This window comes from Embiotoca jacksoni, unplaced genomic scaffold (genome assembly GCF_022577435.1).
Source record: "Embiotoca jacksoni isolate LCO1_2020_lvr unplaced genomic scaffold, fEmbJac1.0.p SCAF_39, whole genome shotgun sequence".
NCBI lineage: Eukaryota > Metazoa > Chordata > Actinopteri > Embiotocidae > Embiotoca > Embiotoca jacksoni.
The window spans coordinates 1362819-1390282 of record NW_027185391.1 but is presented as its reverse complement, the minus strand read 5'-3'; the positions used below and the strand labels follow the sequence as shown (position 1 = coordinate 1390282).

The 27464-nt window shown below is 45.5% G+C and overlaps 1 protein-coding gene across 2 annotated transcripts in view; it reads left to right on the top strand.

Moving 5' to 3' along the window:
- Positions 1-585: 585 nt before the first annotated feature.
- Positions 586-27464, top strand: part of tpst1 (tyrosylprotein sulfotransferase 1) — a 52390-nt gene continuing 25511 nt past the window's right edge. For both annotated transcript variants that reach the window (XM_069166570.1, XM_069166569.1), the window contains exons 1-2: positions 586-773; positions 15178-16214. In XM_069166570.1, the coding sequence (XP_069022671.1) occupies positions 15358-16214 (857 nt within the window). In that variant the 5' untranslated portion in view covers positions 586-773; positions 15178-15357. The remainder of the gene's footprint in view (positions 774-15177; positions 16215-27464) is intronic.

Sequence of the window (27464 nt, the reverse complement as noted above, 5' to 3'; positions counted from 1 at the left end):
GAATACATGCGTGTCAGTTTTATTCAGCAAATTGTTCCACCAACAATAACATCATCACTTAAAAAAACCCCCAAAAAACTAGATAGATAGTTATAGTTAATAGATAGATAGATAATGATAGATAGATAGATAATGGATGGATGGATCGATCTATCTATCGATTAATAGATAGATCGATAATAGATAGATAGAAATACTTCATTGATCCCATAAGGGGACATTTTTCCGTTACAGCAGCATAGAAAGATACAAGGCAAAAGCAACAAAAATTACAGAATACAAATAGAGGTAGTTAAAGTACAAAATATTAAAAAAAAAATTAAAAAAATGCACAGTATATACAAATCAAATAGAATAAAGTTAAATTAAATTAAACAACAGCGCTCTGATACTACGGGAGGTATTTAATCACTGACTTCTTGCTCAGTCTGGACACCAAGTCCATATTGTACTGTGCTTTTAAATCTGCTGTTGTACCGCCCTACACCATATGGACCAATCAGGAGCTCTGACACGCAACCCTCTCTGAATTCTGGACCAATCAGAGCTCTTCTTTCGGCTCCGTTGCAGCAGGCTGTTCGGTATCTCGCCTCCAGTCGACCAGCGGCGCAACAAGCCTGTCAACCGTGCGACTCACACGGTCTGTGTACACTGAAAATGCCCGGAAAGTGAGTCCAGAGGACGGCAGGGACTGGCCAGACATTGGACCTGGATTCGGTGGAGGTTTTGTGACCGACTAGCCCGGGTCTCCCGCGCCGTCTCCGCAGCATTAGGTATGTTTTTGGCGCCGTGGTGTTGTAATGTCCCCTCCTCTCCTCCCCTCCGCTCCGGAGCTGCGACCATTAAACTCAGTTTTGTCAGCGGCCGTTTGAATAATCGTAATACGTCGTTTTCTTGGCGTCAGCATAAGTGTTCCTCCTAAATTGTGGTTACATAATCGGAGGGTGTTTGGTAGTTCGCTGTAACGGCTGCAGAACCGACCCCGGCTGGTCGAACCACTCATTCAGCCCAATAAACACGTCGCGGGCTGCGTTGACGGACATATGTCCGGAACGTGCCGCGCTCGCGCACCGAACTGCATCACAAGTCTGCTTTGATGAGGGTACACACCTGGAGGGTACACACCTGGAGGGTACACATCTGGAGGGTACACCCCTGGAGGGTACACACCTGGAGGGTACACACCTTGAAGCGCACCGGGGACATTTTCGAGGCAACCTCTTCCCTCGACACACGGCCGGGTCACCCGGCTGCACGGATCTCAGCAGAACCGTCTGCGAACACGTCCTCGGTGCTGGACTCACTGGCCCTGTCTGTTCAATGCAGACAGCTCGCTGCTGCTGGCGAGAACTGTGAAATATAAAGTTGACATTTGATGGGCATCTGTAGCCTCAGTGGTCCAGACAGGGATGCCGAATTAACCCGGCGACCAGAACATTAACGAAACCCGTCGTAGACTTTGAGTGAACTGTGCTCCTTGTCTGATAAACGAGGCACCATTTAATTGCAGTATTTTTAATAGAGTTTGGCTTTGAGGTTAAGTACAACTGCGGCTAATGGGATGTGTTGGGGTTACATATGTAAGTGTTTTGGCCTGTGAGTGCAGCCAGGGTTGGAAAAGATGATCCTGCCTGAGGTAATCATGTTGGTCATGTAAAGTATTAACATGTGGATGTTTTGGTGACATGATTTCGTTGCACATACAGAAACATATTTTCTTTGCCGAGTGCATTTCATCCACAATGAAGTCCAAAAACTGGATAAAGACACTTTGCTTTTCCATCATGTTCAGAGAGGAGTGTTTTTATTTGCTGCTGCTACGTCCCAGTACGTGGAAAAAAATAAGTGGCAGTACTCTTCTTCATGTGGTTGGGGGCTCACAGTATACATTTATTTTCTCAAGTCTCAAAATCTCGTGTGTGACTGAACCGTGTATGCTGGAGGGCTTTTAATTTGAAATGGATACAGGAAATCACGGCATTCCTGGCCGACCGACGGTGACTGCAGCTGTTCTCTTATGAACTGGGCCAGAAGTCAAGTCCAAAACCAGTCAGAAGGAACACCAGACAATTAACTTGTGCTGTTGGATGGAGTAGACATTTTATTTTACTAGATGTTTTTAGGGGGACTAACAACGCTGTCGCTAATCAATGTAGTAATAATGACAATGTTCTGTTTACTACCTCAAGAGTTTGTCCATTTCGTTGCTACTGTTGTTATTTCCTCCTTTGTACTGTCGTGTACAGACAAAGAGCTGTTTGCTGTGTTTTAGTTGTTAAAAAAAAAAACTTTCATCCTGATAATAAATACAGTCTAGGGTCTCTGGCGGGCCTTTGGAGTGGGAACGTGTGGGAGTGGGAGCGTGAGGGAGCGTGTGGGAGCGTGTGGGAGTGGGAACATGTGGGAACGTGTGGGAGTGGGAACATGTGGGAACGTGTGGGAGTGGGAACATGTGGGAACGTGTGGGAGTGGGAACGTGTGGGAACATGTGGGAGTGGGAACGTGTGGGAACGTGTGGAAGTGGGAATGTGTGGGAGTGGGAACGTGTGGAAGTGGGAATGTGTGGGAGTGGGAACGTGTGGAAGTGGGAATGTGTGGGAGTGGGAATGTGTGGGAACGTGTGGGAGTGGGAACGTGTGGGAGTGGGAATGTGTGGGAGTGGGAACGTGTGGAAGTGGGAATGTGTGGGAGTGGGAATGTGTGGGAACGTGTGGGAGTGGGAACGTGTGGGAGTGGGAACGTGTGGAAGTGGGAATGTGTGGGAGTGGGAACGTGTGGGAGTGGGAACGTGTGGGAGTGGGAACGTGTGGGAGTGGGAACGTGTGGAAGTGGGAATGTGTGGGAGTGGGAACGTGTCGGTTCACATTAGCCTTTAGGTAATGTTTCAGCAGGCAGGTGAGCATCACGTGGTGCCTCCTGGGTAATGCAGTTTATTTAGGAACTATTATGTAGGTACTGCATACTGGTGAGCACCGATTTCAAGCACTGGGTTCACAAAAATATAGAAACACCTGACTATAGTGATGTTATGGTTTCTCATTGATTCTCATAAACATTGCATACATTTTTCTATTAACAGTTTACATGCAAATTCATTTGTTTTGAATAGACAATAAATAGTGCCAAGATGCTGAATGTTACGTGAACTATAATAAATGCAAATGCAGATTCCACTGGTCTGATTGTACAAAAAAAAGGTAAACTTCTTTACTCAGATTTCTGCATCTGGTGTGTTCTTTGACAGTTTTAATGAAACAAAATCACAAATATATCGCCTTGCTTACAGTATTGCATTATGATGAACATTGCTTATATCGTGGTACATATTATATCACCAATTTCCTGACAGTTAACAGCCTAACTATTGCCATTGATGACTTTTATATTCCCCTTAGTTGCTTATTTTTTTTGCAGATGTAGGACTAGCTCTGAAATGGACTTAAAACAAATAGATAATAACCTTCAAACCAACAAAGGTGAATGTTTCCAGCAGTCCAAGACGGCTGAAAGAAGAGTCTGCAGTGGCCATTCAGGGGCACAGTGTGCCAGTCTCAGTAGCCAGGAGCACATCTGCTGTGAGCAGGTGGTCCCGGGTGGAGGGGGGGGGGGGGGTACTAAAGACTAGAGTCCAGTTGAATTCAGAGTATTTGTTCTCGGCCTCCACAGCTGCAGAGCTGGATCAGTTGGGCTCCAGCTCACTTAGACTCTCATTTCCGTGTCTGAACAGAACACCCACCGCCGCATCACAATTATTACATTCAGCCCAGCAGCTGTGTGACCGCCGAGCCCGGCCGGGGTTTCACACTGCAGAGCGGGGTCTATATTTATGAGGTTCCTCCAAAGGGTGCTCGCTGCTCAAGGACTCGGTGACGTGGGGGTCCACATTCATCAACCCTCCCAGAATAGTAATGCTGATAGCCGGAGACATCAGCACATCTGCTGCACCTCTCAGTGTGAAACTCTCCACTGATGGATCACACTGGGAGGACGCAGCCTGTCTGCAGCTCACAAAGTCCACTGCTCACACATCAGGATTTTTTCTTTTTACCTCTTTATTGCCTTTTTTAATGTTTAGTCATGTGTTCTAAAATACTAAAGACATTAAAGTCCCGATGGTTGGAAACAGAAAATAGGGCTGTTGATGAGAAGTGTCCAGGAACAGTAGGGTGACCACCCACACACATTGCTCAGGTTTCCCTGGCGACTTGGGGAAAAGAATGGACCTTTTATTGTGGCTCCTATAGTGTAAATGTTGCATGCAAGCAGCCCAAAGTTCACACTGTCTAATTCTGATTTAGATGCAAATAAATCGGTGTATTTAATTGATAAAGGCAGTAAAGTTATTGTGTGGCGTTATGCAGCAAATTCCTGCTATCAACTTTTAAACTGACACAGAAGATCATAAGTATTGTAAACATTCAATTTCCTTTTTTATGCTCTGATCAGTTAAGTCACTCGTTTAGCAGAATAACTTCCTCTAAAGAAGAAGCACTGCTGACATGATGAAATACTGGGAAAGTAAATTGATTATATTTAACTAAATCAAATATCTTTCCCTATTTGGTTGGTTAAAACAAAAAAAATAGGAGTTGTCATCTTGGTGATTGGCGTTTTCAGAATTTTGTGGCTTTTTAATAGCCGAAACAGTTAAATGAATTGATAGTGATAGTTTCAGATTCAACACAAACATCTGACACCTCATATTTTCCAGCTCCAGAGCAGTCAATGCAGTATGTGTCTCTAACGCTGGGTAAATATGGAGATAACCATCACACAGTTTCATTTCTTAATCTTTGTTTACTTGGTAAGATTTATAGCATTATCATTATTCTTAATAAACACAGCATTTGTCCATTACGCAATACAACATGCAATAATGATATTGATATTACAACAGACATGTAGTGCAGCGGCTCCATAGTTGATGAAAACAAATGTTTTCCACCCTGTTGAAGGAGCGACCCACTTCCAGCTGAGTCTGAATAAATCAAGCTGCAGACTGCTCTGTGTACTTTCCTTCCATACAGCCGCTGATCTGCTTTAGTTTCACAGTATGAAAGTGAATTTCCACAGAAGACCTGCTCTATGTAGTAATCTATGAGGAGGATTACATCACAACATCTGCTAGATATCATCAATATATTTTAAGTAAAGTCTTTGGCTGTAGCATTTACTGCCATGAATTAAGTTTCATGTCCGGGAAAGTAATAAACAAAAATCCTTGGAAAGCACAATATAAGATGATGTAAAGAATAATCAGCGGTGCAGCGTTGGTTGTTATCGCTGCAGCTCCAGAACATCAGCGTGGTCCTGGAAGAGTCTTCGACCGGCCTGCTGACGACCCACACTGTGTCTCACTGCCTCACTAAGGGGATTCATACTCCTGCATGCATGAGTCACACACACACACACACACACACACACACACACACACACACACACACACACACACACACACACACACACACACACTCTGTCTGGTCACCTTGCTGATTACTGATGTGTCACTCATGGTTTATAACCCCTTCATGGTCGCAGTGAGCAGACGTCTGAGGTAGGGTTGATGTCCCTGAGTGCTGCATGCAGCTCCAACACAGGACAGCGATGGTGACTGCACAGAGGAAGATGCACAACAGCTGTGGTATAAAGTGTGAGTGCTTCCTGTGTGAACCGCGTGTTAGATACGGGCTCACAATAGAGGAAGCTGAATGTTTTTTTGCAGAGGCAGTGTTGTGACATATTACACATCTACAAATTCCAAAAATATCATGCATTCAGTGGACTGGGCCTTCACACGTGCACCGGACCGGTCTGACTGGGTGATGGATGGAAGTGTGTGTTAGTAAGGCTTGAATGCTGCTCGTCATAGACTGTCAGAGTGTGTGAAAGTCTTGTGGAGGAATGAACAGCTTTCTTCCAGCTGTCAATCACGTCGCTCCATGGTGTTCTGTTGGGTTTGGATCTGATCTGACAGCATGTGATTCATTCATCCATCCTTCTGATCAAACCAGCAGTGAGCCGTCTTGTTCATGTGTGTTAGTCACTTCTGTGGATGTGTCCGTCGCTGCTGCCTGGATCTTCATATCACCGTTATGTCTCTTGAGTTTCCAACAGCTTCCCACAGCGACTCCGCCGGTCACAATTATTCATAATCGCCTGATTGCAATAACTTGAGTTGACTGCAATTATTATGTATAATTGTTTCCATTTCTTTGTATGAAAATAGCTGCAGGAATCTAACAGAAATGATGCTCTTGCATCGATTTGATATTAATTCTGTTAGAGAAATTTAAGTTACAATACTGATTTTGCTTGGATATGAAACAGAATTTCAGAGAACTAATTCTGTAAATTGTACCCAGAACCCTCTAACATAGTGCATTATTAATAATATTAAAGTTTACATTGAGAATAGACCCCAAAGCAGTCACATTAATGCACCTTTTATTCAACAACAACGGCACCCGAGTGGAGCGTCTGAACATCAGTGGCTGAAAGATCAATCTCAGGATTTATGAATCGATATCAGATTATTCCAGTGAAAATCGACCACCATGGTGCTTTGTTCATTTTCATTCTTGGTATCTGCCATTGTCAGTCATTTCTTTATATATTTCAGTAATAGGCTTAGCCTAATGCTGTAATTAAGATCAAGCATCATTGTTTGGACTCTCAGCTGCATCATGAATTATATTTACACGTTATAAACCCAGTGCAGGACCAAAACATTGGGCTCTATTAGCTCATTGCAGATACTGTTCATCACCGTAGAGCTCGTCTGACTCATCGGATGTAGACCGACTATTTCAGTCCACATTCTCCCTTTCTGTTATCTGCGTGTTACAGTTTTCATAATCCCTGAAAACAATAACCTCCTTTTAATACCAGGGCTCGCCTCCTCACGTGCAAATGTTCCCCCACACTAAGTTCCCCCCGACACTACTTTGCACCATCGCTGCATCCTGGGCTTAGTGCTGCCCAACATGTCGTTGGTTTACAGGATTACCAACAGGCCAGAGGGTTGTTCCCTGTAGCAGAGCGAGGTATCGAGCAGACAGACTGAGGTGGACAGTGCAGTGTCCATCCTGAGTGATGGTTTCATGTGTAAAATCATCAGCTGACTTGTGAATTCTTTGCTGTTTAGACACTTAATTCCATCACATGTTCAACCTCCACAAATAAATCCACAACTCGGTGAGAGGCCTGAGCAACCAGAGGAAAGATGAAGCTGGATTAAAGCATTCTCAGGGTTCCCAGTAAGCAGATTGACCGTTTTCCTTCACGTACACATGAAAGTTGCAGCGTTGTGTTTCCAGCCTGTCTCCTGACTGAAAGTCGGACCGACCAGTCACCTGGTTTCATCCTCAGGGTCTCAGAGTTTTACTGTCATGTGATGTGTGACCTACAGTTACCTACAACACCCCCTCCCTCTGTTAGTCAGCCCCTCCAGGATTTCAGAGGTTTTTTGTGATTGTTTTGATGACAAAAGTTAGATTTTTGCGGCAGATTTTCTCAATAATGTCAATGTCATGTTGTTTTTTTTTGTGTAGAATTGCGTGAATTAGAAAAAATTGCAAGTTAAGAAAGAAAAGTGAGATTTAGTGTGTAGTTTTCCTTTTTGAAGGACTAATGTGAGCACCGCTCTCCGGAGACGTTCCCCCGAGCAGCTCCTGTGATCAGCCTGGCCCGTCTGAGAGGCTCTTGTCAGAAGCAGAACTTGAAACAATCCAGTTAATGCTTTTTGTGCATGTTGACCTTTCACATGCACAAAAACCGCCGGTGCTGTTTCTCCCTCTCCGATGCAGGTGTGTGTAACGGGATATCCCAGTACAACACGAGGCATGCTCGCCCCATCAGTGAGCAAAGAGCAGGGTTCATCACGGAGAGTCTTTATTGTGCAGCGTGTTCAGATCTGTGCTCAGAGAAGGGCAGTTTGGTTCGAGTCCTTCGTGGTCCTGAACAAGTGTTTCAAATGCCGTTAGCAAATAGCAATAAAAGCTGCCAGTCCCTGTCTGATGCCTGTGGTTGTGATTTCACGGGTGTGTGAGGGATCTTTTATGTGGAAAAAGGGACGCAGGCGTAACATTAAATTCAAAACACCTCATTAATTTGGTGCAAACATTTAGGCCGACTGCGAATGTAATACAACTGAAGACAAATATTTTTCCGTCGCTACAGGCCCAGTGATTAAACCCACACCGAGGGAGATGAGCTGTGCCAGGGGGCTGGTTTTTCCCATCTGAAGAAATGTCAGATTGTCTCGGCTTTAGTTGCACAGCCTTCACTCAGGAACGGTGTGACAGGTGCGTAGAGCAAATGAAATCCCCCGGGAGCCCAAGGTTGACTCAAGACGGAGCCTGAGGGGTCAGAGGTCATGGACGGGGTAATGGCCCGGATTGATCCTGCAGTCGCGTGGAAGTTCAGGAATGTGTCGGATCCGATTAGAAACTAAAGGATGGATGATTTTTTTGGGACGAGGCTGACAGCTGGAGATGAGGCCTGCACATGGACAGCAGCAGGGAGGACTGATGTTCCTCTCGGCTTATTATTGAAGCCACATAAACAATATTTAACAAATTGCAAATCATCTGTGTTCCTTCCACTTCAATACAATCAACTTGGCAGGAGAAAATAAGACCATTAAAACCATTTGCGGAAATATCGCATTAATTTTTTTAAATTGCAGACTCCTGCAAATTGTTAAAGACTTTGCTTGAATTTGTGTTCATTCTTGCAATCTCCTGGAAGGACCGATATCTGTATGTGTGGAAAAACATAATCTGGTTGTGAACAAACTGACTGTTCAGCTCCTCACGGTGTTTGACAGGTTGATCACACCGGCTGGTTTCCTCTGCCCTAAACAGTCAGCCATCACTCATCTAATCCAAGAAACCTTTTCAGTGTTATCAAGCAACTAATGTGAGAGCAGACGTGACAGAGCAGCCGGAGGAAAGCCCAGTTTCCTGCTGGTACCTTCTCCCCCATCAGGGCTCCACGAGGTGCCGAGTCGCCCTCGTTATTAAGTGTTTAATGTGGTTTGGTTTCACCGTGACTCCGTGGAGAGCAGCCTCGGCCTCCACTGCTTCCTAACAGATCAATTGGAAAAATATCCTGTGGAGAATGAAATATCAGTAACAGGAGAGAAGAGCCTCAATTAATTTAACACAAACACATCTCGGCGCCGGTGCGAGTGCAACACGACACCGCTCTGGATCTCCACCGCAGTTTGTTATCAGTGAAGCCGTCGCTGCGCTTCACCTCCAAGCGGACCGGATCTCAATCAAACAGACACTCCCCCAAAAACAGGTCTTTTTGAATCTTCTTTTTGTTATGTGGTATGTGTTTTACTAGGACCCAAATGCAGGCTCACAGACTTGGGTATCAATTCCAAAATACAGTCTTTTATTTCCATAAATAAAAACAAACAAACGAACAAACAAACCAAAAGGTGGCACCTATAGTGTCCACTTGCTTCCAAGTCGGGAGGGCAACTCCACCGACTGGTGACTCCAACAGGTGGAACGGGAACAGGACGGACGGAGGACGGACGGGTGACTAACTAATGACCCGACCACCAGAGGAGTGCAGTGGCAGGGTACATATAGTCCGAGGAGGTAATCATGGAGATGCAGCACACCTGCAGGTGGTGATCAGGGGTGAGTGGCTGCATCTGCTGGGACCGGTGAGGGGCGTGGCCACGGGAGGTGAGGAGAGGAGGACACAGAACAAGCAGACAGGGGACTGAGGGGACACAGGAGGAGAGGAGAGGAGAGGAGGACACAGAACAAGCAGACGGGACTGAGGGGACACAGGAGAGGAGGAGAGGAGAGGAGGACACAGAACAAGCAGACAGGGGACTGAGGGGACACAGGAGGAGAGGAGAGGAGGACACAGAACAAGCAGACAGGGGACTGGGGGGGACACAGGAGAAGAGGAGAGGAGAGGAGGACACAGAACAAGCAGACGGGACTGAGGGGACACAGGAGAGGAGGAGAGGAGAGGAGGACACAGAACAAGCAGACAGGGGACTGAGGGGACACAGGAGGAGAGGAGAGGAGGACACAGAACAAGCAGACAGGGGACTGGGGGGGACACAGGAGAAGAGGAGAGGAGAGGAGGACACAGAACAAGCAGACAGGGGACTGGGGGGGACACAGGAGGAGAGGAGAGGAGAGGAGAGGAGGACACAGAACAAGCAGACAGGGGACTGGGGGGGACACAGGAGGAGAGGAGAGGAGAGGAGAGGAGAGGAGAGGAGGACACAGAACAAGCAGACAGGGGACTGGGGACACAGGAGGAGAGGAGATCGGGGGCAAAACGGAGGAAAACAGGACTCCTGACACTTTTCTAATGAATGAGGGATTATTTTCAGATGGACCTCCAGAAAACTAATAAGAAGGAGTGACTTTAGCTAACAACACCGAGATAACTGATGGACACATTTTATTCACTTTGGATTTGATGAGAGAAGTTGAATGGGAGTCTATGGAGCCGGAGGCTTTTTGGAGCCGACCTCTAGTGGCACTCGCTGGTATTGCAGCTGAAGACACTTCTGGATCAGAACCATTTTACAGACCTGAAGCTACGAACTCTTTTATATCCAGTCTGTGGGTCAGACTGAGGGAGATGGCTGCATCAGAGCCAAAGCAGCGCATTTATTTAATTAATTTATTGTACTAGCGATTGAATGTCTTTAATTGAGAAGCCTCTTTTTATTATGGCACAAAAAGTGGGCATTATATTGGTGCCAGTATGAAATTTGAAAGAAACCGGCAGCTCTACATTTCAGTGGTTGATTATCACAGCCAGTATTAATGGCTCCACATCTGCAGAGGCACAATTATCACCAGTTCCTTACACTTTATGTAAAGTACTGAGGTTAAAGATTGAGATAGCAGCTGTGTAGTTCACCCTGACTGGCCTGTGACTCATCCCTTATCTTTCTCACCTTCTACCTCGGTGTGTCTCATCTCTTGGTTGCCTGCCGAGCCTCCTTTCATTTCCTGGCTTCTAATGAAACTTTGTTTAGTTCACTTCTGTCAGTCTGTGCAGCTGCTCTTCAACAGGACTTTATTCCCACAGTGGTGATGTCTCTGTAAAAGTGAATCATTTGGTGGACTTTCCCTTTAAGTGCAGTGGCAGCACTGGAGAAACCACAGACCCTTTTTGTACTCCCACTAATAGACTAAAGGTGTTGGCAGGCCGGCATGCTTTGTTACTCCCCCCTCCCTTCAACGCTGAATCACAGAGAAGACACGGAGACGTGAGATGGTGTTGGTGGGCTGAAAGAAAAGAAAAAGCCCAAAAAGTTGTTAAATATTCTATAAACTATTTAGTTAATGAGCCGAAACTGTGAAGAATTGGACGCAAATTGTTTCCAATTTCCCATCCCTTCTTCTGGGTTGAATTGTGAGTATTTGTCAGAGATGCAGCACAAATCCTCTGAAACTGCACAACCTGAGCTTTCCAACAACGTCGGGGCCTCGTCTGTGTGACGAAGCGTCTCGGTGATGTGGGCGGGGCATTGGTGATGTGGGAGGATCACTCATTCAGTGATGTGGGCGGGGCATTTGTGATGTGGGAGGATCAATCATTCAGCGATGTGGGCGGGGCATTAGTGATGTGGGTGGATCAATCATTCAGTTATGTGGGCGGGGCATTAGTGATGTGGGTGGATCAATCATTCAGTTATGTGGGCGGGGCATTAGTGATGTGGGTGGATCAATCATTCAGTTATGTGGGCGGGGTATTTGTCAGGTGGGTGGAGCTTTAGTGATGTGGGCGGATCACTAATTTAGTGATGTGGGTGGGGCATTAGTAATGTGGGCGTATCAATCATTCAATAAGCATTTTAACTTAATATATATTGTCACTTTTATCTTTTGTTATGTCTTTATTTATTTTAACAATTATGGAGAACCCGTCCCTCCGAACAGTCCGGTCGGGGTTGCAGAGTTAGAGTTCCTTCAAAAATGGCCACATCAACCAGACAAGGACCAAAAGTTACACAGAGATATAATAACTTTGGCGCACATCTTCTCCACGTTTCTTTTTTCTAAAGAAAAGAGATAGAGCTGGAATCATAATAACCACAGTGGGATGTCATGGCTGCTTCTCCTGTTCATACACTTGTTACAGCAGCGCGTCCTTTAAGGTGTCAATAACTGAACCTTCAGAGGTGGCCGACATGGACCCAAAATAATGTCCTGACGCTTTAGACTGTTTCTGCAATGATGTTCTTGACATTATGACAAAATTGCGCGCGCGCGCACACACACACACACACACACACACACACACACACACACACACACACACACACACACACACACACACACACACACACACTTAGCTGCTATTGTTTGCAGAATCTTTGACTTTGTCCAGTTTCATCCAACAAGCACTGAGTGTTTCTGCAGGTGTGCATTCTTTCTGGTAGAAAAAAAGCCCTTGAGGAGCATTTCTAGGTTTGAATTGTCATGTTATTGATGGTTGTAATTGCTCTGTGATATTTGAATTCCTGTGCCGCCGTCCAAACCTCAGATATTTTGAGACTCAGTCAGTCGTGTGGTTTGTGATGTTCGTTTCTCGTCCTGCTGCCTCCCGGTCCTGTTTCTCCGTCAGTGTGGTTTTGTCAGGGCCGGGCACAGATGGAAGAAGTTGTTGAATTCTGCCTCTGTCAGCAGTAAACGCCGCCTGTCAGATATAAACTCTGCCTCTCAACACACAAAAGCATTTCTAAACATAGCCGTGAGGATGTTGGGATCTCTTCTGCGTACTCCCGGGACATTAAACGCTCCTCCACTGTTCTGTGTTTACCGGCTGGGAACAAACATCCCTGATTAAAACTTCATGATCCAGAGCAGAGGAGATGACGGCGTCTTGCGTCATTCTGCCCCGACGGAGATGCGTCCGAGCTGCTCGGTACCGTGAAGGGGGAGTCGGCTGCGACGAGCAGCAGCCTGTCAGTGATGTCAGAGCGCCTGCTGCGCTGCTGCAGAACAATGCTGCCAGACAATGTTTAACAATCACAGTGAATGTCTGCAGCCCAGCTCTGAATAGCGGCGAATGTCATGTGTAATGACTCCACTGACCCGGCAGCACAGACGGGTCTCAACACGGCACCAGTAGGTTTCAGAAACAACACATTTCCATGCTTCAACCTGGTCACTGAACATCCACATATTCACACAGCGTGTCAAGAAGAACACGTTCCCTCTTAGTTTGTAATTAGGAGTTATTTTTTTCTTTTACAGCAGCAGAATTTGACTTTTACTTTTCTCAAAGCTAGAACTTTGAATGAATGTGAATTTTGACGATGAGAAAACATCCCCCCTTATCCTGATTTCCCTCCTCGTCCTGACGCTCTGCTGACACAGCGATCCTCGCCCTGTCTGCAGCCTTGGTCACGCACAGCTCCGGAAACTCCACTATTTGTCTACATGGAACAGAAATCGTTTCATTTCCACCAGAAGTAGTCTCGCTGCAGAGATCAGGTTCCTCTACCGCCAACCTGCAAATACAGAAACCAGGAGCAGGTTTCAGAAACCATCCTGACGGAAGCAGCTCCTCGTCGTCCTTCACACCAACTTCTCACCCTGTTCTCAGCTCAGAGATGACGTACATGGACACTGTTATGAGGAGGAGTCCTGGTGGTGAGACAACATCCCAGGTTTTATGTTCCCATTGTGCAGAAGCTGGACACCAGTTAATGAAACACCTGCTGTAGTGACCATTGTGAAGTAGTCGGACCCTTAGCAACCACCTAGCAACAGAGAGGATTTCGAGTCTCCAACTGAATAAATACAGAACATAGAAACACTAAACTGATCAGCTAGTTCAGTCTGGTTGGAACAAAGATATCTGGTGAACAAAGATATCTGATGAACAAAGATATCTGGTGAACAAAGATATCTGATGAACAAAGATATCTGATGAACAAAGATATCCGATAAACAAAGATATCTGGTGAACAAAGATATCTGGTGAACAAAGATATCTGATGAACAAAGATATCCAATGAACAAAGATATCCGATAAACAAAGATATCTGGTGAACAAAGATATCTGATGAACAAAGATATCCATGTTCTCATGTGTTTTTAACATTTTAGCTCCGTGTCATGTGTTCAAACCAAACCGGTCCAGCTAGCCTCCTCTAGGACTGTAAGTGCGTGACTATCCGTGGTGTTACGGTACGGGTGCTCGGAGCGACCAAAAAGGACCAAAAGAGACCCGACTTCACCAAATGGGTCATTTAATAGAAATATAACAAGTAGAAACTACATTATATTACATATTATATGAAACTCAGTTCTAATTCTATTTTCCCATTGAGGAGGTGGAGGGATATTTGTAGTGATGAGCAGGATGTGATGTCATGATGATTTGTTCATAATGTTCAGTTGACCAATCAGATCTCTGGGGCGGAGCTACTTGTATATGTATTTTTTCCAACATTTTTATCAATTTTAAATACCAAAAGGCCTGAACATGGTTTGAAGTGAGGCCTCGGCGACCTGCTCTGGCTTCCTGCTCTCTCCAGCACACAGAAAACCCTCCGACCAATCAGCTGCACTCAGCCCACTGCGGTGTGGGAGGTGTGGGAGGTGTGGGAGCCTATACAGGATTAGCGTCTGAAGGCTCAGTGTCACAGATAATGTGTCCGCTACCAGAGAATCAAAGCCAGAGTCGTGTCTAGCAGGATAAGAAACGCAGCTCTCTGTGGTTTATTGCAAAGATCAGTTGTTCTACATCCTCAGTCTGTTGTCAGCAGTGAGTCTCAGTCATTTATCTATTCTCTGTGCTAACGCTCCGTAAAACAGGTGAGAGACTCATTTAGACCTTCTGCTGCCATCTTCACTGTCATAATGCCGTTTGGAGCTGTTTGCTGATTCAAAGCTCTAAAGTGCAGAAGGATGTTGGCCTGCGATCAGAAGGCCTGTCGTAGAACGGGGTGATCACGCTTCCTGACGCTCGTCTTCTCTAGATCCTCTCTGAGATGCTGTGATATGCCGACAGTGAAGTGCCTCGGCGTCTGATGCCGGTCATGTGGTTTCTTTAAAATCTGGGACACAAACTGCTCCTTGTTGCGAGGTTTGTTAGCTATGCTTGATTAAAGGTACGCCGGTATGTGACCAGATCTAACTGTGTTTCTGTTGTTGTGCCTCCATCCAGGCCTCATGGAGCTGGGGACCCGCCGCCTGCTGTGCACCAGGGAGCTCCATCCATGCCCGGTTCCCAGCAAACAACCTTAAAGGGTGGGAACCTTAATTACCCTTCAACTCCTCTTTCCCATCCCTCCCCCTAAATTGCCCCCTGTGGTGATTCTGTCCTCTGCTGTCTGCGGGCTACAACATGATCGGCAAGCTGAAACAGAACCTGCTGGTGGCCTGCTTGGTCATCAGCTCGGTCACCGTCTTCTACCTGGGCCGCCACGCCATGGAGTGCCACCACCGCATCGAGGAGCACAGCCAGCCGGGTGGAGTCCTGCCTCTGTCGGCGCTGGGGGGCAGCATGCGGACCACCTTACGGACGGGCCAGAACCTCAGCACGCCTTTTGTTTACAACAAAGACATGCCGCTGGTGTTCATCGGTGGAGTGCCCCGCAGCGGGACCACGTTGATGCGCGCCATGCTGGACGCCCACCCAGAGGTGCGCTGTGGCGAAGAGACCCGCGTGATCCCGCGTATCCTGGCCATGAAGCAGATGTGGAGCCGCTCGGGCCGGGAGAAGATGCGCCTGGACGAGGCCGGGGTGACCGACGAGGTGCTGGATGCCGCCATGCAGGCCTTCCTGCTGGAAATCATCGTCAAACACGGCGAGCCCGCCAACTTTCTCTGCAACAAGGACCCTTTTGCACTGAAGTCGCTCTCCTACCTGGCCAAGATCTTCCCCCGTGCCAAGTTTGTGCTCATGATCCGCGACGGCCGGGCTTCGGTCCACTCCATGATCTCACGGAAGGTGACCATCGCCGGCTTCGACCTGGGCAGCTACCGGGACTGCCTGACCAAGTGGAACCGCGCCATAGAAACAATGTACACTCAGTGCCTGGACGCTGCAGACAAATGCTTACCTGTGCACTACGAACAGTTGGTCCTCCATCCGGAGAAATGGATGAGGACGCTGCTGAAATTCCTGGACATTCCTTGGAATGACGCCGTCCTCCACCACGAGGAGCTCATCGGGAAAGCCGGAGGAGTGTCCCTCTCCAAGTAAGTGCTCCTACGACATTTTGATTTCCTTTTTCCCGAACCATCTTCAACCTCCGACAGTTTGTTCTGTGCTTTTACTCTGAAAAGAGGCCAGGCTGAGATTCAATTCAATTCAATTCAATTCAATTCAACTTTATTTATATAGCGCCAAATCACAACACAGGTTATTTCATGGCACTTAACACGTTAACAGAACCAGGATCAGAGGTGGGCGGAGCATCTGTTAACAGAACCAGGCTCAGAGGTGGGCGGAGCATCTGTTAACAGAACCAGGCTCAGAGGTGGGAGGAGCATCTGTTATCAGAACCAGGATCAGAGGTGGGCGGCCATCTGCCTCGACCGGTTGGGGTGAGAGGAGAGCAGAGAGAGAAAAGGACAGCATAGAGATAGAAGAGAAGAACTGTTGATGGAGACGACAATCACAGAGCAGAGACATGCAGCTCCACGACGGGACATCTGGAAAAGAAAGAACAGAAACTACACGAGTGAAGGAACTGAATGGAGACAACAGATAATAAGAAGAAACTATGGGAGAGAAGAAGATGGTGAGGTATGAGTCAGTTAAAGAGTAGGAGGAAAGAAAAGAAGCTCAGCATGTAACGAGGTCCTCCAGCAGCCTCGGCCTATAACAGCATAACTAAGGGTTGGTTCAGGTCTACCTGAGCCAGCCCTAACTATAGGCTTCATCAAGAAGGAACGTTTTGAGTCTAATCTTAAAGCTAGAGAGGGTTTCTGCCCCTCCAACACAAACTGGGAGCTGGTTCCACAGGGGAGGAGCCTGAAAACTGAAGCTCCGCCTCCCATTCTACTTCTGGAAACTCTAGGAACCACAAGTAGACCAGCGTACTGAGAGAGAAGTGCTCTGCTAGGATTATATGGTTCTATAAGATCTCTAAGATATGATGGAGCCTGGTCATGTAGAGCTTTGTAAGTCATCAAGAGAATTTTCAATTCTATTCTTGATTTCACAGGAAGCCAGTGAAGAGAAGCTAAAACTGGAGAAATATGATCTCTCTTGATAAATCCCATCAGTACTCTTGCTGCAGCATTTTGGATCAGCTGCAGGTTTTTAATGAGTAATTTGGACATCCTAACAACAAGGAATTACAATAATCTAGTCTAGAAGTAACAAACACATGAATGAGTTTTTCTGCGTCACGCTGAGGAAGGATTTTCCTGATTTTATTAATATTACGTAGATGAAAGAAGGCAGTTCTGGAGATTTGCTTTATATGGTGGCTAAAGGACAAATCCTCATCAAATATGACTCCAAGGTTCCTCACAGTTTTGCTGGAGGCCAAGACAACGTCATCTAGAGTAACTAAGTGATTACAGAAAGAGTTTCTGAGGTGTTTAGGACCAAGTACAAGAACTTCTGTTCTGTCTGAATTTAGAAGCAGGAAGTTTTTGGTCATCCAGGCCTTTATGTCTTTTAGACAGGCTTCAAGTTTTACTAACTGATTAGTTTCATCTGGTTTTATAGAAAGATATAGCTGAGTGTCATCTGCATAACAATGGAAGTTGATGCAGTGCTTCCTGATGACATCTCCTAATGGAAGCATGTACAAAGTGAAAAGTATTGGACCCAACACTGAGCCTTGTGGAACTCCATAACTAACTCTTGTTTGTCTGGAAGACTCATTGTTGACATGGACAAACTGGAATCTATCTGATAAGTAGGATTTGAACCAGTCTAATGCAGTTCCTTTAATCCTCGTAACATCTTCTAATCTCTGTAATAAGATCGTATGATCAATCGTATCAAAAGCAGCACTGAGGTCCAGAAGAACAAGTACAGAGACGAGTCCATTATCTGAGGCTAATAAAAGGTCGTTAGTAACTCTCACCAGAGCTGTTTCTGTGCTATGATGAACTCTAAAGACTGAACATCTTCAAATAGATCATTCCTTTGTAAATGATCGCAAAGTTGATTTGCAACAACTTTTTCAAGGATTTTAGAAATAAACGTCAGGTTGTAAATTAGTCTGTAGTTTCCTAAAACAGCTGATCAAGAGTCATCTTTTTAAGTAAAGGTTTAATTACAGCCACTTTAAAAGCCTGCGGTACATAGCCGGTTACAATAGATAGGTTGATCTGATCTAATATGGAAGTATTAATTAAAGGGAAGACTCCCTTAAAAAGTTTAGTTGGGATGAGATCTAACAGACAGCTAGAGGATCCAGATGAAGAAATAATTCTAGTTAACTCAGAGAGATCAACAGGAGAGAAATGTTCCAAGTTTACATCTGGTCCTACAGTTGCTTTCAGGGCTGCTGTTGCTTAGCAACACATCAGTGATGGTGTCAGGAAGGGTCGGCCCGATTCTCTCCCTGATAGTAAGAATTTTATTAGTAAAGAAGTTAATGAAGTCATTACTGCTGAGAGCTGAAGGAATAGAGGACTCAACAGAACTGGGACTCTTTGTCAGCCTGCTACAGTGATGAAAAGAAACCTGGGGTTGTTCTTGTTGTCCTCTATTAATGATGAATAATATAAAGTTCTGGCCTTACGAAGAGCTTTCTTATATAATATTAGACTCTCCTTCCAGGCAGGTGAAATTCTTCTAAATTAGTGGAACTCCATTTCCTTTCCATCTTTCTAGTCGCTGCCTAGCAGAGCGTAGTTCTGAGTTGTACCATGGAGACAACTTCCTCTGGTTCATGACTCTCTTCTTCAGAGGGGCGACATCATCTAGAGTTGTAGCAGAGATACTGCAGTGTTTTCTACCAGATGATCCACTTGTGTGGGACTAAGATCAACGTAGATGTCTTCCACTGCTTTAACACACGGCATCGAAGAGGATAAACATGTAACTGCTTCCTTAAACTTGGCCACGACATCATCTGACAGACATCTACTGTCGTGGGATTTATTCCCACATGCTGTGTAGTCCATTATTGGAACTTCAGATGTTAATAAGAAGTGGTCCGACAAAACAGGGTTTTGAGGAAATACTATTACATTTTCAGTTTCCATGCCATACGACAGAACCAGATGGAGGGTGTGGTTACCACGGTGACGGGGTTTATTTACATCCTGATAAAAGCCTATAGAATCTAATAATGATCTGAAAGTAGAACTGAGGCTGTCGTTGTCCACGTCAACATGAATGTTAAAGTCTCCCACTATCATCACTTTATCTGAACTCAGCACTAAATCTGATAAAAAAAAAAGTCAGAATTCAGTTAGAAACTCTGAATAAGGACCAGGTGGGAGATAAACAACAACAATACAATCCGTTTCTCTGCTTTCCAGTTTGGGTGCAGATTGGTACCGGAGGATCAGAGGGAATCCGTGTAGTCAGTGGTTGTTGAACTTTTACGTGTTACTGCAGAAACAGTTACTACTGTGATGGAGGAAGCGTGGAGTGAAACGTCCCTATGACTGCTGTCTCTGTTTGTAGTTTGTAGGTCTGGAGGGGGTTTGTCCTCGTCGTTACAGCCAGACTCAACTCTTTCATTTTCCAGAGTAATTACAGCGCAGGCCTCTCAGGGATAGATGTCCTCTCCCTCGGCTCCCTCTGTCGACTTGTTGTCTCTTGTTGGTTGTGTTAGGGTTGAGTACACCTCTTTGTAAAGCGGGGGTCAGGGGTCATTTATCTGTACATTGAGACGGAGCTCTTGGCCCCTTCAGATGCCTCCGGTGCTGTGAAGCGGCCGGTGAGGATTCACTGAATCATCTTCCATCTCTGCGTCATGCTATGACTCATTTCCAGCTCCTTTTTTTCCCCCTCAGAGGTTCTTTAATATTTTAACCCGTTTGGAGTGCATAATCACATCTGTCCATAAATGTGGTTTCATTTCATTAAGTAGCTCTGTGCTGAGGTTATCGTGGATAAAGACGTGGTGGGTTGTTGCCAGGCCGACGAGCTCCACACGGTGATCCGGGTCCGTCGTACATCACATTCCCGGTGCGATAGGAATGAGCTCGGACATGCCCGCGTCTCCTTCGCTGCTGACTACTCTGCCTGGAGGGATAGAGGGAGTCTGGATGGGCTGTTAACCTGACATGTGGGTGAGCGGTGCGTCAGGTGGGAGCGAGGTATCGCTGTCGGGATAATCTCACTTCCTGCGGGCCTCTGACCGAAGCGTGCAGCGCCTCCAAACATCCCTCCATGTTTTTACAAAGCCTCCAGGCTTTCCATCATTATACTTTACAGCCTGCAGCTGCTTCACCGTCAGGAACCGACTCATTAGTGACTCAAAGCACATGAAATGACATCTGCACTGGTGTTACTGTGAGCCGGCTCGGCTCGGCTCGGCCCGGTGGCAGGCTCGTTTTGGTTTCACTGACTTGGGACGTTGTGTCTCTGGAAGTTGTCGAGGAAACGCTTAAGAGGTAAAACCCCATTCCTCGCCTCAGTCTGCCCCCCTCCTTCCCCCCACCAACCCCTTCCTGCCACGTAGCACCAGAACACACTCCATATCCTCCGGAGACCTCCACACCACGTTTTGTTAAGGGCTGCATATGAAAACACTCATGGTTTTTATTAAAAAGCTTTGCATCCATGGAGAACTCTCTCTGTGCTTCATGAACTTCCTCTGCAGTGAACAGTGAGGGGAGGTTTCTTTCCAGATTCCAAAGATTTCTAGTATGTCCTTCTCCACTTTTATCAGTGATAAAAACCAGAAGAACAGGGAGGATGAAGTAGAGTAAAGGTCAGAGATGGAGTTCAGCCACAGGCAGGTTATCCATGCTGTAAAGTAATATAACAATAATTAATTTTAGAAAACTATCCATTCAGAAAACAGTTTGTTTAAAGCTTATGATTGAACTAAAACTTTTGGTTGGATGCAAGTAAAGCTGCAATCATTAGTAAAGTAATCAATCAGCTGATCGCCAGAAAAATTACTATTTTGACGGAGAAAAGTAGCTTTTTAAAGGATGCACACGGATCATTGAGCTGTTTTGTACAACTGTAAACTGAATATCTGGGGGACTTGAACAAAACAATATATTAAATGATGTAACAAGGAATATAGTGGATATTTTTCACTATTTTCTGACATTTTGTGGAGCATTAATCTGAGAAATAGTTTGCTAATAAATCACAATTTGTGCTCCAACAGGCTGTGGAATAAATCCTGCACTTGTTTCCTGTCTTCAAACACTTTGTTATTATTTATTTGCTTTATTCATCTGTTAAGTTTATTAGACTTAATTTCAAACAGCCTCTTTCAAAATGCTTCTCTTCGTATGTGGCCATGATTGGAAGTATTCATGTAAAAAATATGAAACAGGAAATGTCCACAGTCATCAGAGGGTGTTTTTATTGGAGGGGAACGTTTAGCTCAACGCACTGCTGACGTAGCGCTGCAGTCAGTCCGACCTCCGTTCTCCAGAGTCATTCAGTTGCTCGCCAAATAGTTGAGCCCTTTAAACAGAACAACAGTGCAGAAATACTCCTTGCCTTCAACAGTTGCTGACGGACATGGACGGAGGACATGAGAACGTCGTGTTCTTCATGTCCTCCTGCAGTGATGTCATAGCGAATGACACCAGTTACCCAGGAAACAAGGCTGAGGCACATTCAGACACGTGACCATTTCAAACAGCCATGCATGAAATGACAGAGCAGCCAAGTGCTGACCTCTCAAGGTTTATTGACCTTTGACCTGGAAAAAGCTGCCGTCCCCTACTTTAGTGTTTGCAGATGAGGTCATGTGGAAAGAAGGAGATGAGGAAACTCGAGCCAAATCCACAGCTCCCACAGATGGAGGAAAAAAGCGCTGGATTTAAAGAGACGTGTGTCCGACTGAGCGCTCAGCTCCTTTATGTTTATCATGTCATCACTTTTCATCACTCTGAGATCAGTTCAGTCTTCATGTCTGCTTCTTTCATGAAGATCCACGGGATGATTGAACAGTCACAGCTTGTTCCGATCATGACTTCATAGGTTTGATGAGAACTATAAAACGACTTTTAATGCAAGTGTGCTTGAGAAATATTGTTTTACAGTCATAATGATGGTGATATGTGCCGCAGGGCTGAGAGGAAGTGGTCAGCTTACTTAGAGTTTATTGGTCCTTCTAGGAAATCACAATAATCAACACAAATTCAAGCAAACTCCACTATAGGTCTAGAAACTTTAAATAAAAAAACATTCCCACGATTTTTCCACAAAAAACATCATCAGAATTTGAGCTGAAAGTATTAACGACATAAAGTAAATCTTTTCAAACAAAGCTGACTTAATTAATAAAGTGAGTGTCTGTTCTGGAAGCAGCATTTTAGGAACTTTTATCTCCATGGTTCAATAAATACATTAAAAAAAATTGATCTAAAATATGATGTGCAGCATGATTATTATCACAGGAAGTGATTACAGATTTATTCATTTATCAGTTAGTGATAAAAAAAAAAATTTTAAAAACAAAATCACAATTGCAATTTTTTTCTAAATTCTGAAATTTTCTCCACAAATTACATCAACATTTCTGAGAAAATCGGCCTCAAAATCAAACATTTTTGATCGCAACAATCGCAAAAAAAACTCCATGAAATCGTGGAGGGACTGATTCATGTGAGCACAATTCACATGAATGTTTTGTTCACCAACAGCAGACAGAATCCTCGTGGTCGTTTTCATCTTTGATAAGAAGGTTGATTTGTAATGACTGCTTCATTGTGCGAAAGGTTTAAACAACAGATTATCTTTGCAAATGACACATTGACATTTCTCAGCCTATCTTAACAGCTCTTTACTCTAATTGTGATGTGACATCTTAAAAATATAAAATCCATATAAACTAAAAGTCAGATTCTGACAGTAAGTTAAGAATGTGTGAGAATAAAACCAGCTGCTTTGTCACAGAGCAGTTTGACTTTTAGATTTAGGTTGAGTCTTTAAGAATAAATCAAACATGAAGCACAATAAACGTCACGAATCCTCAGTTTAACGCTGCAAAACATGTTGAGATGCTTTCAAGCATGTTGTGGTTTGAGCTGAGGCACCGCGGAGATGCTGGAGTGCTCTTCAGCCGCACCGCTCCACCGCCACCACTTAATGGCGAGGACCCTTGAGGTTCTCAGAGAGGCCGCGGTGCCCTCGTCTGTCTGTCAACACGTTCACTATCAGCTTCCAGACGCTGGAAAATAGCATTCGGTCGTCCTGTGTTGGTGAAACAGGGACTTCTTTTCTTTAGATGCTACGAGACTTAAAAACATGAGGCTGAAACAGGAAGACCGAGCTGTTTGGGATCCAGACGCAGATCTGTGGAGGTCTGGTGCTCACGTCACCTCCACAAATTGATTCCATCAAATATGAATGAACGGGGACCCGAAGCAGAGCCCTGAAGCTCTCTTAACGGGCTCTGCTTCGGATCTGCTTCGAGACGCTGCTTTCCTGTTGGCTGAGGAAGGAAATGGTCAGGGACAAACTCAGACAGGTTTCTGACACAGCAGTGATTTCCAAAGAAATCCTCTGGTGAACAGAGTTTTATTTGGAGATGAAAACAGGAGCAGAGACTTTCTGGTTGGAAATGAGGAGTTAGTTTTATTAATAAAGTCAGTTTTGTTTGAAAAGGTTTACTTCATGTCGTTAATACTTTCAGCACAGATTCGGATGACGATGTTTTTTGTGGACAAATCGTGGGAATTTTAAAAGATTGCATGAAGCTCCCGGCATGTAGCGGAGAGTTCGCTTGTAGTTGCATTATTTATTGTGATTGCAATAGGAGGGACAGTTAACGCTCATTAAACGGTTGTTGATATGACGTTTGTATTTTATGTCGTAAATGTGTTCAAATTGAAATAAGAGAAACTGATGTTGAAATCGCAGCGTGTAGGTTGTAAAACGTCTCTAATCTGAGCTGCAGCTCGTGTCGGATGTTTCTCCACAGTGTGAGCGTGTCATCATGTAGTTGTGAGCTTTTTCCTCTGTGTGTGTCCAGCACTGGTTTTTATTTAGCGCACTCCACATGTGTGTTGGTCCGGTGTCTTACCTCGTCTCCAAATGGCTGCTGATCCAATTTGCTGCAGAAGGAGGCTGCAGCCACGAGTAGCCTTCAGGGCAGCGCAGCTACCTTTTACCATCAGGAACATGTCGCCCCGCCTCCTCTCAAGTACTTTGGCCACAGTGCATTAAAGTCAACCCCCATGACACCTGCAACCGCCAGCACTCCTCCTCTCCCCTGTCGGGTCTCTATCTCCATGAGAATCTGTATCGGTGGGCAGCCGGGCCCCGGAGCGGGACCTCGCCTCAGCATTAACATCAATTACCTGGCCTTGACTTAGTGGAGGCCCGGCCCAGCTGAGAGTCTCGCTCCATTACTTCTCCCAGAACAGGGAGCCGCTCCATCCCTCCTCCCCAACCCTCCATCCCCGATGCAATCTTGATGTCTTTCTCCGATTCTCTGCTATCAGCCGGCGGTGATACAGAACACCACCTTGGGTAGAGGAGGTTCGGCGATGAATAATTGACGAGCTGGAGGCCATTAGGAGCATCAGCCTGAAGGCAAGTGGTCATGTGGCGGCCAAAAGGTTTTTTGTCACATCTCAGTTAAAACCAAGAGGAGGTGTGCGTCATTCCTTCATCAGTGTGAGTGCAAATGATTTAACGTTGGCATCAGTTTAAACCTTTGAATGGTCCACCGCCTCCATCTTGCTCCTCATGTCTGTTCCTGGCCTTTGGCCTCCTGAACACGCACTCCTGCCCACGCACTCCTGCCCACGCACTCTTGAACACGCACTCCTGCCCACGCACTCCTGCCCACGCACTCTTGAACACGCACTCCTGCCCACGCACTCCTGCCCACGCACTCTTGAACACGCACTCCTGAACACGCACTCTTGAACACACTCCTGAACACGCACTCTTGAACACACTCCTGAACACGCACTCTTGAACACGCACTCTTGAACACGCACTCTTGAACACACTCCTGAACACGCACTCTTGAACACGCACTCCTGAACACGCACTCTTGAACACGCACTCTTGAACACGCACTCCTGAACACGCACTCCTGAACACGCACTCTTGAACACGCACTCTTGAACACACACTCCTGCACACGCACTCCTGAACACGCACTCCTGCCCACGCACTCTTGAACACGCACTCTTGAACACGCACTCCTGCACACACACTCCTGCCCACGCACTCCTGAACACGCACTCCTGAACACGCACTCCTGAACACACACTCCTAATTCATAATCTAGTCACATACTATCGCTGCAGAATAATTAATTTTAAATTCTCAAGGAGGGAGATTCTACAAATTATAATGTTAGTGTTTAAAAGAAATGTACATTTGCTGCCTTATCCCTTTAATTACCTTTTGACCCTCAGATTTGGGGCTCTAGGGACCACTAAAGGGCCCCTGATCCTCATGTTGAACCCACCTCCGTGAATAATGCGGCTACTCCAGGTGATTTCAGAACGCTCAGGTGTGTCTGAACGGTTTAGATTTGATTTCTGATCCAATCTGTGTCCAGGCTGCTGAGTTTCTGGAGTTCTTGGACCGGACCGGTCTCACCTGTGACCCGGGTCACTTCCTGTGTTCCTCTGGATGTTGCAGCCTGTTTGTTGCTGTGTTTTGTGGAGACCTTCAGTTCATTTTTATTTTTTTTTATCAGGAAGGTTGGCTGTGTGTAATGAGCCGGTGAAGGTCATTCTGCAGGTCCCGCTCTGTCTTTATCAGTTTATGTTCCACGTGGTCACCCGGCGGCCTCCTGGGTCCTGGTGGAGTTAGCTAAAGTGATTCCCGGCCCATTTGTTGTAGAGTGGATGTTTGGATCGCGGCCCGTCTCTCAGAAATCATCTGCACCATCCTCCTGAGATGACAAAACCAGCTCACTCTATTAATCATGCAGGAGACTATACCCGTACAGTGTAAAGATTCAATTGCAAAGTAAATGCATTAGAGGGAAGTGAATTGCTGCGTTGAAGCGTGGAGTTGGACAGGAAGTGAAGGGATGGAGAGGCGGGACTGCAGACGGAAAGCGAACTAAAAACACCAGCAGCAGCCGGGGGATGGAAAGAAGTGGCTTTTTGGTTTCAGAGGCTTTTATTTCAGCAGCAATGACATGTTCTTCATCCAAGCTGCCCGGGAGCATCACAGTGGACTCACACTCACTCGCCGTTATTTCTGTACTGAACGGAGCTCCGGTGTGTCTTTTTGTTATTGTCATGTTTTAGGATTCAAAGCCAGCGGCTGCCCTCGTTCACTCACAACTCTGTTTGCTGTGTTTCTGTGTTTCGTGTGTCTGGAAGCAGGAGATTCTGTCGTCAGCTCATCGGTATGAAACTCCTCCAGAAACCGCTGCAGTTTTTCAGCATGTTTCACAATATTTGCCTGGATAGTTTAAAAAAAGTGTGTAAGATGTGCAGTTTATTTCCTCAGACGTGCGGCGGGATGAATGAACACCACGCTGATGTGTTTAGTAAAAGCTGTGTACTGCTTCCTCTCCAGGATGTTTCACAGTTACAGTTCTGGTTTCATTTAGTTGAATCTCGCCGTGGAAAAATAGGATCGGAACTGACTGACAAAACCATCACTTAACTGTTTCACTATTTATTTATTCCTGTATTTATTCATTGATATTAAATTCTCTAACTTGAATCTTTTGAGGTTTTCTTTCTCTGCCCACCTTCCTCTTCTAGTGTCTCTGTGACGGGCTGTTTTACTATTATCTGACATGTTGCATACAAAACGATAAAAGAAGAAAATAATCAGCAGATCAATCGATAAGCGCTCGTTTGAATCTTCTTTTTGTTCCTGACGCCTTTTTCCTGTCCAGAGTTACAACAAAATAATTTCAGTATAACAAATCACAAAAATAAATAATTGTGTTACAAGACATTTTATACGTGAAAGAACTTGGCATCATGGAGGTCAAATATAAAAACAGAAACACTGACGTTTGTTCTGTTTCTTGTAAACTGAGAGTTTTCTGCACTTATTTTCTGTATACCTGCAACTTGTGTTTGTTTTAAAGCTGTGATGTGTTCAGCAGCTTTTCTTTCGACCTGTTGTTGAGCAGCAGCTCGTGTTCACGGTGGCGGTGATGCAGCTCCGAGCTGCTCTCGCTTCTGGATGTGTGTCAGATGTTGAACTCTCCGGTGCAGCAGCAATCTATCAGCTGGTTTGTTCGGGTGAATATTGTAGAAAAATGAATGTGACATCTTCGTCTCCGGCTCGTCAGTGGTGCTGAACTAAAGCGACAGCTCAGAGCCGCTCACTGGGTGAATATTTCATTTCAAACAATGAATAATTTACTGGGTCCAACATCACGGTGGATGGAG